Consider the following 12,710-nt stretch of genomic DNA (forward strand, 5'->3'; position numbering starts at 1 on the left):
GGTTGGGGGGTTAATATCTTGGTCAGTAGTTCTCTTTCTTCTGTTCTTCCCCAGACTGTCCACTGGTTGGCAGAAAAGAGCTAAAATGTCTGAGTTGGCCTACAGGGAATTGTACTGTTGAAATGTTGCTTTGCTTTATTATGTATTTTATAACGTCTGAACCTGAGGCACGGACACACGCACGTGCATTTTTGCACACTTTGTGCTTCTTCCAGTGACTCGGTTCTTTGAGTTTAAGTTCATGCCGTGGCTGCAGTGAGCTGGAGTTTTGGGGTGGTTTAAGCAAAGACAAGAAATCATGTTGATTGTCACGTCAGTGCAGGTTGGTTCACTTATGGTCTTCCTTTGAGGAAGAGCAGAGGGTGTTCAGATGGAATTTATCTTCAAGGACAAAGACAGTGTGTTGTCATTGTAGTGTGGTTTACCATCTTAGTTAGAGACGTCAATCTGGGCACACTCACACTCTAATCACACACTCTAACACTAATCCAAACTATATTGCATGCACATGATTAAATTGATTAAATTTGAACGAAAACTCAGCATTGCAGGGCAAATCTTCGGCTGATTGTTGTTTTGCCCTCTCACTGTTTAGATAGTGAAATTGGTGCAATAAAAATGTCCCCAGAGCACAGGTGTGGGGGGGGGTTAGGGATTGAGAGACTGGGAGGTGGGGTGGGAGGGTATGTGGCGTAGGAGGGGGCAAAAGGACGGGACAGGCCTTTCCTCAGGAAAACATATCACCTTCCACCACAATAGAGCTGCTCAGGAAACCACAGGCAGCCACATTGCTCTCTTGAGTCACCAAGTACTTTCAGACACGCTCTCACACTCACTGCTCCCACACACAAATACACACACAATCACACACTCAAAAGCTGGCAGCTCACACAGCTCACACACTCCAGGATGACAGTGTACTGAGACGCTGCAGCAGTATCATCAGGTAAGTCTCATCCTCTGTCACCACTGTCTGTTCATCTGGACTGCACTCTTTCATTTGATCATGTTGTTCCTGCAGCCACATGATCAAATGACCTGGGAGAATCTGTACTCACACTCTTTTTTTATGTTTTTTTTTTAAATTTCCTTAATTAATCAATGCACATTCAGTGTCAATCAGTGGTGTCTGTTAATTTAACACCTCAGGTGACCTCACTCTTATTTCTTTAAGAAATTCTATGAAACCTGTAAGTGACCTTTCTCATGACCCGCTTTGTAATCGAGGAAAAACCTACCCATTGTTTTAATGATGCCTTACTTAAAATACTCACCAGAGTTCCAGGTCTAAACTTGGGTTCAGGTTTGTTCTCTCAATCTTTTTTATTAAGAAAACAAAAGAAAAAAACAAAAGAAAACACTGTCTATTTGGGACTTTTAAAGAAAACCTGTAAACAACCCATAAATTCCAACCGAGAAATTCAATTAAACTGTGCTTTATACTTTTTTACAAAGTTTTGTAATCTGGGAATATTTCTTCCCCCCAAAGATTCATCATTGCCGAATATGCTAATAGGAAGTGATAAACATTAAGTGCTGGTCCATATCTGGTACATACTTGGGTTGTGAGTCACGTCTACGTCTAAGTATAAAAAGACCAGGAGGCTGAGTCTGTTAAAGAAAATTAAGCTCAAATCCACTACACATAAACTGACGTCTGGTAAAGTATATTTGTTTTTGTTATTTTAAAATTTAAGGTATATTTTATGTTGATTTGGAAAACATTCATATTTATTTTTTCTTTAGCCTGGATATATTCTCTACATAAAAACCGTAATGACACTTAAAAACTTAAAAAGTTAAATCAATAACTTAAATAATGATACAATTCTAAATAGTACGAATGTAATGTAGTGGTAATTAATTTCTACTATTATAAAAAACACAACTACGCTTTGTATTTAAAAGTTCTTCTAATTACTGCAAATATTAATAAAAAAATTAAAGGTCAAATGAATCAAATGGTCTTTGCCCGGTTTGGGGAGAAATATTTCATTCACATTGAATCTTACTAAAAATCAAATCCCTCTCTGACTCGGCCGACACAAGTGTTTGTTTTTAACTGGTGTAATATTTATGTCAGACTACAGAGTTGCACATGTAAACGTATCAATATTTTGAGTTCTTATTTCCTTTTTGCTGAGTGAAAACTATTCCGCAAGCAGTGTTTGAAAGGATGTTTTTCTTTCCGCCTGTGTAAACCGTCTGCTGACTGATACGATGTGTCAGGTCACCCAGCCTAGCCTTAACAGGGGAGAGATATGAATCCCATACGATATAGATGACTTTGAATTAATGTTTTTCTATAGTAAAATGTTGGTTGTGTGATTTAATTTAAACTAAAAATAATCAAATGTCTAATTAAGTCTTCATGTTAAGTTTTAATTTAACACATTCTTTTTGTTTTCCAGTTTCCAAACTATCACTTGCAAACATGCCAATACTGAAGAAACTTCCAGGAAGGTCAAAGAGCTGCCACGAGTTCCCCAGGGTGAACGGTGAATTCATTTTGCCCCGGCTGGACTTGGACCTCAGGGACTTGAATGAGCTGAATGATCTGAGGGACATTAAAGTCCCGCAGAAGAACTTGAACCCCTTTGAGGATGTGGACCTGGATGATGATGACAGAAACGAGGGTGACGTGGGCCTCATCATGGGGCAGGTCACGGGACACCAGGGTCACCAGCTCAGAAGCATGCGCGACGGAGAAGAGGAGGAAAATGAGGTGAACGCTGAGAAACACGGGGCAGGGAACCCTAAAGGCAAACCTCTCAGAGGGACCCTGGAGCGGATCTGTGGCGTGTCACCCTTCAAAACCCTGGAAAAACTGGGAAAAGGCCTGCGCATATCAGGACGCAATGTATGGGGGGGCAACTACCCCAACTTCAGCCCCGGAGAATCGAAAACATTGCCACCAGAGAGAGAGAAAAAGAAAGGTCTACGCAGAGGCTCGGAGGGAATCATGACCTTACTTCGGTGAGGAAAGATGAGTAGAGTAGAAGGGAAACAGTTTGTTTAGAAATATTTAAATGCATTTTACTGAAGAGACAAACATTAGGTTTTAGATCAGTAGAGTAAAACAGGAGATCTGTGATCAAGCTTTGGCACTTCAGAATCAAGTTATGAAACAAACTAAAACAAAAGTTACATTGACCGTTGCATTGACTGCACAGTAACACACACAGTAACAGAAAATATGATTGTATAGTGTGTTTATTTCCTGAGAAATTATGTAACATGTCATAATGGCCTGTTGATCTAAGGAACCTCTTTTGTTTTCCACCACCATGTTGTGTTCCTACACTGTTCTGTAAATGGAACTATTTTTAACAGAGGTATTTCGAGCCGTTGTGAGACTGTAACAGAGCACAGAGTAAAATAAACTTTAGGTCATATCATGGTGTGCCGTACAAGCATCTGTCAATCATACAGTCACTCATGTTGTTTTTTTGTTTATTTTTCCCTCTTGTGCAGCATTACAGGTCGACGTAAAGAGGAGCGCAGAGAAAGTCTGCCCTGTGGGGACCTGAGTGCAGACAGTGAGGCGCTAGCCTCTAGACGCTCCTCTTTCTTCAAGATGGTCAGTATGGGCAAGCTGACGAGGGACTCCATGTCAGACAAGGCCTCCCTGGAGACTGATGAGGAATCAGAAGAGGAGGAGCCCATGGTAAAAAAGAGGGAGCCCCTCTCAGGTATCAAAACCAGTATAAGAATATTCATAAACATCTGTGAAAATTCTCATTCATCCAGGTCATGTTATCCAAAGACTTCTTCTTGGAGCTTGAAAGATGTTTTGTTCCTCATCAGTTTCCTCAGTCGAGGAATGAAACGTCTTTCAAGCTCCAAGAACAAGTCCAGTTGCTTCCAACTAAACTCTTTGGATAATATTGATGAATGCAGTATCCTGTTTTGGTTGTCACCACTTCCTCAAACCTGAAGTAAACATGTCACAGATTCCCAGTTGTTCAGGTCCGTGCTATATTTAAATTGTAGGCGTCTACTGGAGATGCAGGATTTCAAAAGAAATTGTCAATCCTCTTCAGCTTTCATCTTCTAGAACTCAGAACTTTGTTGTAAATTCTACAAAGCCACTAAGTCAAAAGAAAGGTGCAAACAACTTGGAAATATACACCTGGAATACTACGTGATACTAAAAGGCAATACTCTTTCCAGATGTTCTTTTGACCTAGACTGTGTGTCTCCCTTCGGTTGACGTGTTTGCTTCTCTTTGTAATTGGTCATTAAAAAAATATGAAGATGGACTTTTCTAAAATCCTGCCACAGCCCCAACGAGATGGAAAGTTCCCAAGACCTGTGAGTCAGTGGGTTCAACCACCACAGGAGTGAGAAAGGAGGAAATGACACACGCTTCCTCCATCCTTAATGTCCTCTGAGTAGATGTTTTAACCAAACCTCTGTTCAAAAACTCCACAGGGGATTTGACTCTGAATAGAATGGTGTGCAGAATGAGCAACAAATAGCCCAATTTGTCAGTCAGGCACACGCACAGGCACCTCACAGCCACAAAGACAATGGAGTGCTTAATCAATTGTCCTTTTATTGAAAGTGGCACATGAATAAAAATGTATTTGTCTGTTCCTCAGTGCTTGAGATCTTGCAGCTGGTCAATCACAGAGATCTCCTCTTGGCTGACACTCACATTCAGGAGCTGGAACGGGAAAGTGAGCTTTTGTCCCACCTGCCACCTTCTCCCACTGTCACTCTCGCACATTGTCCCAGCACGCCTCATGGAATTCTCCCCTTCTCCAACACATCCATGGATGACTCACTCAGCTCCAACGCAACACTGGACTCAAGCAGACGAAAGGTTAAGGATGTGGAGCTCCTGTACGAGGCCCTGCAGAAAGAAATGTGGGATGTAGTGAGGGAGTCCCTACGCCAGCCCAGTGCTGGACCCAGCCTCGGTCTTGTGGTGCTGGTGATCCAACAAGAGGAGCACGCTGATGCTGCCTGGGCCTTGAGAGACACAGCCAAGCCAGAACAAGATGACCCGCCGACCCAGTCCAGCCAGCGTCCACGCAGACTGAAAATGAAATGGAAACAAGCCGTGGCAGAGGCCGCAGACTGGAGTCTGCCAAATCAGGTGGACACCCAGGCTGGATACCTAGCCTCATACCTGGAGCGCCTAAGAAGCCGCATGGTAGACGACCTGGATGCAGCCAAGCGAAATGCCGTGTCCATTTACCCAGAGGAGTTTGCTGCCTTCCAGGTTTACCTGGAAAGCTACCATCGAGGCGTGGCCAAACGTCTGCGCACAATTACCAATGGCCCTCTGCAGATCACTGATGTCTACTCACTGCTGGACTGGTTTTACAACATCTACAACAGGTAATGTGCTAGAGAAGCCTGTCGAGCTGGGGAGATTCATACAAAAACCTCAATAATAATCTGAACTAATCTCCACCAGGGATGTTCTTGGAACCATTGGCACATCCACAGCAATCAACTATACTCCGCTAGAACCGATTCTGCCTCAAGGCACAGTGGACAGACTTGAACAAGACTGCATCAGTATTGTCAGGGTAAGATGTTTTTTTTTCTTATTCTTCTTAGCTAGAAAGTCTGGTCAGAGAACATTTAAAAAAAAAAAAATTCTAACCTAATTCCAGGAAAAGGTGACATCGGAGCTTATCCAGATTCTAGATGAGGAGGAGAGACGATGGGCTCAGACTCTGCATATAGAGGAATATCAATCGCATCTAGCACGTTCTGTCATCCAGGTACGCTTTTTAACACATTTACCACTGGAAAAGACATCATGTGTTTCTTCGTTTTGGTGTAAGTTTCCCAAGATAATGTTTTCTGATCCGTTTCCTCACATTTCTAGAGACTAAAAGTGGATTTGGACAGATCAACATCTGTGAACCAGTTTCTTGGGGCAAGAGTAGCTCGCTGTAGCCTCAGTGGATTGGCAGAATTTCTCTACAGGTGAGCAGATTCTCCACTAGAAGACAGGACTAAATGAATGTTGGATTTGGTTAGTGTGATGGATGACAAAAGATGGACAATTCTTACTGTGCATAAATGGGTTTTGTCCAGTTCCTCTTACTTTGTAATATGACCACAGGTCTTGGGTTTGTCTTTATACCTGTGTATGCGTTCAGTTTCCAGAGAAAAGTGGAGATGTTTCATGAGACTCAGGCTGAATTTGGAGATCGAGGGGATGGATACGTGTCCAGGACCATAGCTCTGGTCAACTGCTGCCCACCTCTCAGGTAAACACAGAGATAAGAACCACTGTACCTCAATTAATGCATTAATAAATCTTCCCAAATCTTAATCGAGAACCACTGTACCTCACATTAATAAATCTTCCCAAATCTTAATCATAATTCTTAACATTGTTTCATCTGGGTATCATCCTTTCCAGATCCTTTGTGGAGCGCTGCAGGCAGTGTGATCCACAGGGCAGTGATGAGGCGGCGCAGAGAGCCGACTCCTCACTGGACAGGATCATCAATCAGTCAGTGAGGGTTCTGACCGACAGACTGTTTGAACACATTAGGGTGAGTTAGAGGGTTTTTTTCCTAATAATGCCACACGGCCTACCACATTTAAATGATTTTCACAGTCTTACAAACTGAAAGATTATTTCCACAGTTATGTTTTTCAAGGATGTTTTTTAAAAAAAGTAAATGTTTAATAATATTTTTGCAGCATATACATTAATTACTTTTTAATGCATCAAAAGTCACTGCTAACAACAAGCTATTAAATGTTTGTATTAAACTTTAACTTCACTCTGAAGGAAGTAGAAATTGAAAAACCTAAATTTCTGTTTTAGTGCGTGGAAGGAAGTAGGAAGTAGAAATTCAAAAACCTAAATTTCTGTTTTAGTGCGTATCTGAATGTAATCTAAGATTTGTCCATTAATGACATCTTGATCTTTCTTTCCAGCCTTTCTTTGACAAACTGATTAGGAGAAAATGGCTAAACAACACAGATGCCTTTGAGGCCATTGAAGGTTGCATCAAACAGCACTTCAAGAAGTTCAAACGGATGGACCCTCCACCATATCAGGTATGATCTTTATAAACACAAAGTAGCAGGAAAATAAATGAGCCAGTCGTTCAGGTAAACACACAGGGTTAACCATAACTCTGTGACATGGTTTAAACAAAAACAAGAAATATATCTAGGATTTAGTAAGGCATCTGAGCCAGCAGTTAATCACAACAGAATAAACCGAGGTTATTTCCAGCCTGGTGAAGTGCTGAGCTTCTCCTACAAACTAAGCAAACTATTTTTAAAACTGTGTTAAAAAACATTGTTCTCTGAAAGGTTACAGCATGTCAAAAACTGTTGTGTGTCATTGACAGACTCTGGTGGGTGAAGTGCATCGACGTGTCCTGGTGGAATATGTCAGAGCCATCATGCGAGGACGGGTCATCTGCACATCTTCCAAGATGAGGAAGAGGATGGCGTTCCGCCTGCAAGATGAAGCCAAACTGCTGAAAGGACTCTTCAAAGATCTGGTGAGTCCTGTCCTGACACGGGGACAAAGACATTTTGGGTTCCACTCCCAGCCTTCAGTGATCATTAATAATTCTGAAATGCTGATTGTTCAAAACCGTGAGCAGAGTTGACCTGGGAACTGCAGCGGCTGGTGTGTGTGAATGGAACCTGACCCTCAAACTTCCTAGGTCAGAAATAACTCAGACTGTGTTGATACAGAAGTGTGCGCTGAAAAATGGCTGCCGTCAGTGAGATGGAGATGGATAGAGCCGGCTTACGTTAGCGCTAACCCCAGCAGGGGAAGAGAGTGTAAAACAACTTGGCTTGTCAGTGTGGCATTTGCCCCCTTTGTGTTTGTGAGTTCAAACAAGTGTCTGTCACCTCGGCTGACAACAGGAAGCCGCTGTGTTCAGAGGGAACTTCCTGTTCCTGTCAGCTGGCTAGCTTTGATGTGGCTCAGGGATGGCCTTGGAGACTCTTTCACTGAAGATTGGGACGTAGTATCTCTGGCAACTAGGAACTTGGCGTTGGGGGTGTAGATTAGATTAGATTTTAATGGCTCTCTGAAACAGGCATCGTTATTTTTAGTGAATGCAGAGCCAAAGGAATTCAGCTTTCTTTCCTGAGCGTATAAAGGAAAAACAGGTCCTGGAAAAACAGAGGTGGAGTATTGTTATTCATACAGTAAATCACCTGAAATGTTTGGCCTCTGACACTTGAAGGTATTAATCCATGTTTCCTTTGAGGGTTTTGAGGTAAAGGCCAAGCGATAAGTCATAACAAGTGCACTGGTTAAAAACTCATTTAAAAAGAAGCCAGATGAAAAACTTCCGTCTAAAATTACAGTTTTTTTTCATCTTCTCCTCAGGATTCAAGCTCTTCGTGGTTGGATAGTGTTATCTGTCACCTTGCTGATATCATTCTGCTGGAGGACACTCCTTCCATCCAGATGGAGGTGGCTGTGCTGGTCAAAGAGTTTCCAGATATAAGGTGAGAACTGTACTGCAGAACGACTGTTGGAATGGATTCTTTTTTTGTTGTAACCAGGAAATCTCCATTAAAACCTGGTATGTGTGTGCTGGACCCCCAAAGGTGGTATTTTCTTTTTTTGCTTACTGCCACACATATGTCTGCTGTTTTTGGCACACATCCAAGCAGCGAAAACTCAAGACTGTGTGTGTGTTTTTATGTGCATGTGTCACAATGGATCAAAACAAGGAAAAGGAGCACGGAAACATATCTACATTAGGTCTGCTATTTCGGGAGTGGAGCGCGGGTCTGTTTTGAGAAGGGATGAGGTTGAGAGGCCTTAGGGAGGATGGGGGGGGGCTCGTAGGGTGGAGGGTGTGGGGGCAGAGCCACCGGGGCTGTTTGTGCACAGATCAAGACTCAGGTGATGGCTGGCAAACTACCATCGCATGTGACGCATTAGCCTCTCAGGAGCAGACAGGAAGCTGCTGCCGAGTACTTCCGCTTCCTGCCACCCTACAGGAGACAGAGTGGTGCCTCTTAAAGAGGGAGAGGGGTTGAAGAGGGGAACAAAACACAACAGTGCAGACATGGAGACATGCTACCTCACTGCTTGACTCATCCCTTTTGTTTACTGCATGGCATCCCCTACCGGTATTTTGGGATATCATAAGCTGCCGGGCTTCCTTGCGGTTTTCTGGGTGCTTCTTAAAACAACAGCGCAGTCCACAGTCACAGCCGTCATGTGACTGCACCTGGGAATACATGTCAGCTCCTCTTCTTCCTCCATTTATTCAGTCATATGTCTGAAAAATTCCATTGCCGTGAAGGAAATGATTAAGGCATTTCAAGGGTTATTTTAAGCGAAATTCCAAACATTTCCAGAGGTTTCAAATAGAAAAAAAAATCTTATTTTCAAATATAGCAAGAAATAATGATATGGATGGATTTTTTTTCGATATTTCAATGGAAAACATTGTGTACCACAGATATACTGTAGCTACAATATCACTTCACAGAATTGTTATATTTTAGATTTAAAATTTAGATGTCCATTTTCCAAGGTGTATGGGTTACCTTACTTTAAGGTTTGAGTGTGATCAGGTTATCCAATGACTTTTGAAATATTTGAAATATATAAATGAGAAGAATATATAAATGTGAAGAACATTTTGTCCTTTGCGGTCACCCATAGACAAATATGACAGTGTAACATAGCAGACCGTGACAAAGACAGTTGTAAAAATAAAAAAGAAACAGAAACTAACATTGAGTTTCCAGTTTTCCTAAATTCATTATGACACCTTTCTGGAAGTGACACAAAATGGTGTGTCTATTACCAGTAACAGATGCTGTGACTCAGAGCTAATCAGACTTTGTTATTCACAATCATTGCAGCATTTGATGACACCATTGAGATTCAGCTGTCTTTAACACTCATCTGTCTTCCTTCCTCTCATCCTCCTTCTAATATCCTTCCTCCGCACAGGAAGAAGCACATCTCCACCCTGACATGCGCGGGATGATGCGGCAGGCGGAGCGCCAAGAGATCCTCAACATCGTCAAAGACTTTGAATGCAGAAGTGCCCTTGTGTGTCGGGACCGTGCCCTCTTTTCTGACATCCCCATCACGTCAGAGATGCACTGCATCAGCCTGGGTTTCCTCCGCCTTGCCATGACGGTCTCCAATTGGTTCGCTGAGCACCGCCCGAGCCGAAACCGCAGAAGTACCAGGAGTGCGACTCCTCAGCCTGCAGAAAATGTGGAAGACATGAACAAACCTCACAGAGAAGACTAGCCGACATCGCGTGCGAGGCAGAAGAGCGGACGCAGGCGTGCTGTGAGAAAATGTACCTGCACCTTGACCATAAACTGTACCAAACATTGTTACCTGTCACATATGGAAACATGACCTCAGGTACTGCTTGTACTGCACATGCTCACTGATATTTCTCCATCTCCACATTTGCATTCTTATCATGAAAGAGACTCTATATTATCAAAGGTCATTATAGTTTGCAACCTATTTACTTGACTTCCAAACAAATAGAAAAGACTGTTCTTAAAATGTAACTTTTTCAGTTTTTTTTTTGTAGCCATTGCATTCTACATACATGAACTAAGGTGTTCACCATTTAACTATTAAGGATTTGTAAAGGAATAATGGCTTTATTTCAGATAAATCAGAGTAATGGACAGATGGTCACTGGAGAGTTTTGGCTTTAGCAGTACAGTATAGACTATTTACAGGAATGGAAGTACCTATCTGGTTCTGAAATAACGCCCCTGAAGTAAACCGTAAATACCACTGGGAAACATAAGGATTCTTTTGTACTTTGTATGTTTGAATTGGTTGATTGAAGTATTTTTGAATGATTGCTAACATTGGACACCATGTATGGTCCAAGTGTAAAACCATTCAAAATAAGACCAGTCCTGAAAAGTATGTTGAACAAGTGATCTTTATTTTACAGTCAGGTGGCTACATTATTGTCTAATATATATAATCTATGATCTGGTGATGATGAGTGACAGATATAATACTTCAGAGACCTAGACACTGACAGGTGGTTGTGAGGTGGAGGGTGAGACTGAGGGCATCAAAATGACAAGGAGGAGAAGGAGAGAAGGAGAAGGCTTCAACGGAATGTGATGGACACACTCTGACGCCCTGGGAGTGATGGCTGATTGGAAACTGGAATTGTGCTAGAACAGGTATTAGAATGAGAATTCTTCATGACTCAAGTCACATTCATTAATTCGTCATTAAACCAGCCATATATATATACATACAGTATATATATGTGTGTGTGTGGCCATTCTCTGGTAAAAAAAAAGCATATGCAAAATATATGTAAATCTAAATGTGTTGAACTCTGACTGTGAATTAATTGGAATTGTTGCTGGAAATGTAATAAAAACCCATTGACTGGGTGGAGTAAACAGAATTTTTTTATCACCTTTGTTTGCATTTTCATTGCAAGCTTATACGTATTTTCAATGGAAGCTACTGTACGTTAGAATAGCATTTGTAAGATGACTCTTATTGGATTTTTTTTATATTATGTCTACTTCTAACATTAGATGTTGTGGCCCCCGGATGTTGGCATGTCAGACAGTATGTCTAGAAATTTGAAAAACAATACATACCACACTGTAAGAGGATCTGACGCACAACCGAGCTGCAAATACTGGCTGTATACACACCTTTATTGTTTATCTTCAGGAACCACAAACCTGAGGTAGTGGGCTTGACTATGGCCAGTCACTCTGCCGCCACATGCGAGGGGTCACCCACCCTCAGGCCAACAACGGGATGTTTCTTGATAAACAAAGATTTCCTGTTGTCCAGTGAGGTGCCAACGGATGCTTTTATTGGAGCCAAGTTTACGTTATGCATTAGGAGGGAACTTCCCCTTTGCTGCTCAGAGTCAAGGTACCGTAGCCGCTAAGCTTTTCAAGCTGGAGCTGCTCGTGGGCTCTCAAAACAAACTCAGGCAGCCGCAGCAGGAGGCCATCCTCACACTGAGTCTGAAACCAGATGACCTCTTGGCTGCTTTGAAATGGTAAAATAATTCATAAGGGTTAGTTATGGTCCACTGAGAAATTTAGAGCTGGAGGTGAACAGAAAGAGCACGGCTGCCATAGCTGGATAACAGGATGAGTGCAGCGGGAAACCAATGAAGTTACACCATTATAGAACTGATTAGTTTGGCTTGTGATATGTGAAAATCTGACTGTATGAACTGTTGAATCTGCTTGTTGAATTTTCAGCCTTTACTGTTTCATGTTTTACGTCGCAAAAGGAAAGAAAAACATGAACAAAGTATGAACATGTTCAGGTAGTCTATTACTCTAGGCCTTTCAGGGTGATAGCCTCGATAGCATGGTATTTATGATCGCAGGTTCCCAACATCACCATTCCAGACTCCCATTCCCAAACAGTTAAAAATAGCCACTGGTTCTACAGGAGTTCACGATTTTGAAAAGATGATCAAAAGAGTTAGGACAAAGATTTCAGAAAGACCTTGACCTGTTCGACCTTGGGTAATATTACAATTCAAACTATAATATACTGTATTGCACATAGCAATAGAAACATCTAAGTTGTGCAAGTTGTCGAGGCTCGTCTTTGACAAATCAACCTTCAAGGAAACTTGTTTTTTTGGTCAGATGTTCTACTCTTTTCACTAACAATGAACATTAAATCCAGCGCTGCATGACGATGCATTACTGGTCATGGCACTGGGTGATCTGGATCTTTG

At 42.0% G+C, this 12,710-nt stretch overlaps 1 protein-coding gene across 1 annotated transcript; it reads left to right on the plus strand.

Moving 5' to 3' along the window:
- Positions 1-697: 697 nt before the first annotated feature.
- On the plus strand, positions 698-11,404 carry exoc3l2a (exocyst complex component 3-like 2a). Its single transcript, XM_025065847.1, is given in 14 exon segments — positions 698-946; positions 2,412-2,976; positions 3,475-3,692; positions 4,605-5,349; positions 5,429-5,543; positions 5,631-5,741; positions 5,849-5,949; positions 6,126-6,236; positions 6,392-6,527; positions 6,919-7,041; positions 7,341-7,496; positions 8,345-8,466; positions 9,935-9,954; positions 9,957-11,404. Coding segments are annotated over 13 exon segments (2,787 nt in total). The 5' UTR covers positions 698-946; positions 2,412-2,434; the 3' UTR covers positions 10,244-11,404.
- The last annotated feature ends 1,306 nt before the right edge of the window (positions 11,405-12,710 follow it).

This window comes from Cynoglossus semilaevis, chromosome 19 (assembly GCF_000523025.1).
Source record: "Cynoglossus semilaevis isolate Cse_v1.0 chromosome 19, Cse_v1.0, whole genome shotgun sequence".
Lineage (NCBI taxonomy): Eukaryota > Metazoa > Chordata > Actinopteri > Pleuronectiformes > Cynoglossidae > Cynoglossus > Cynoglossus semilaevis.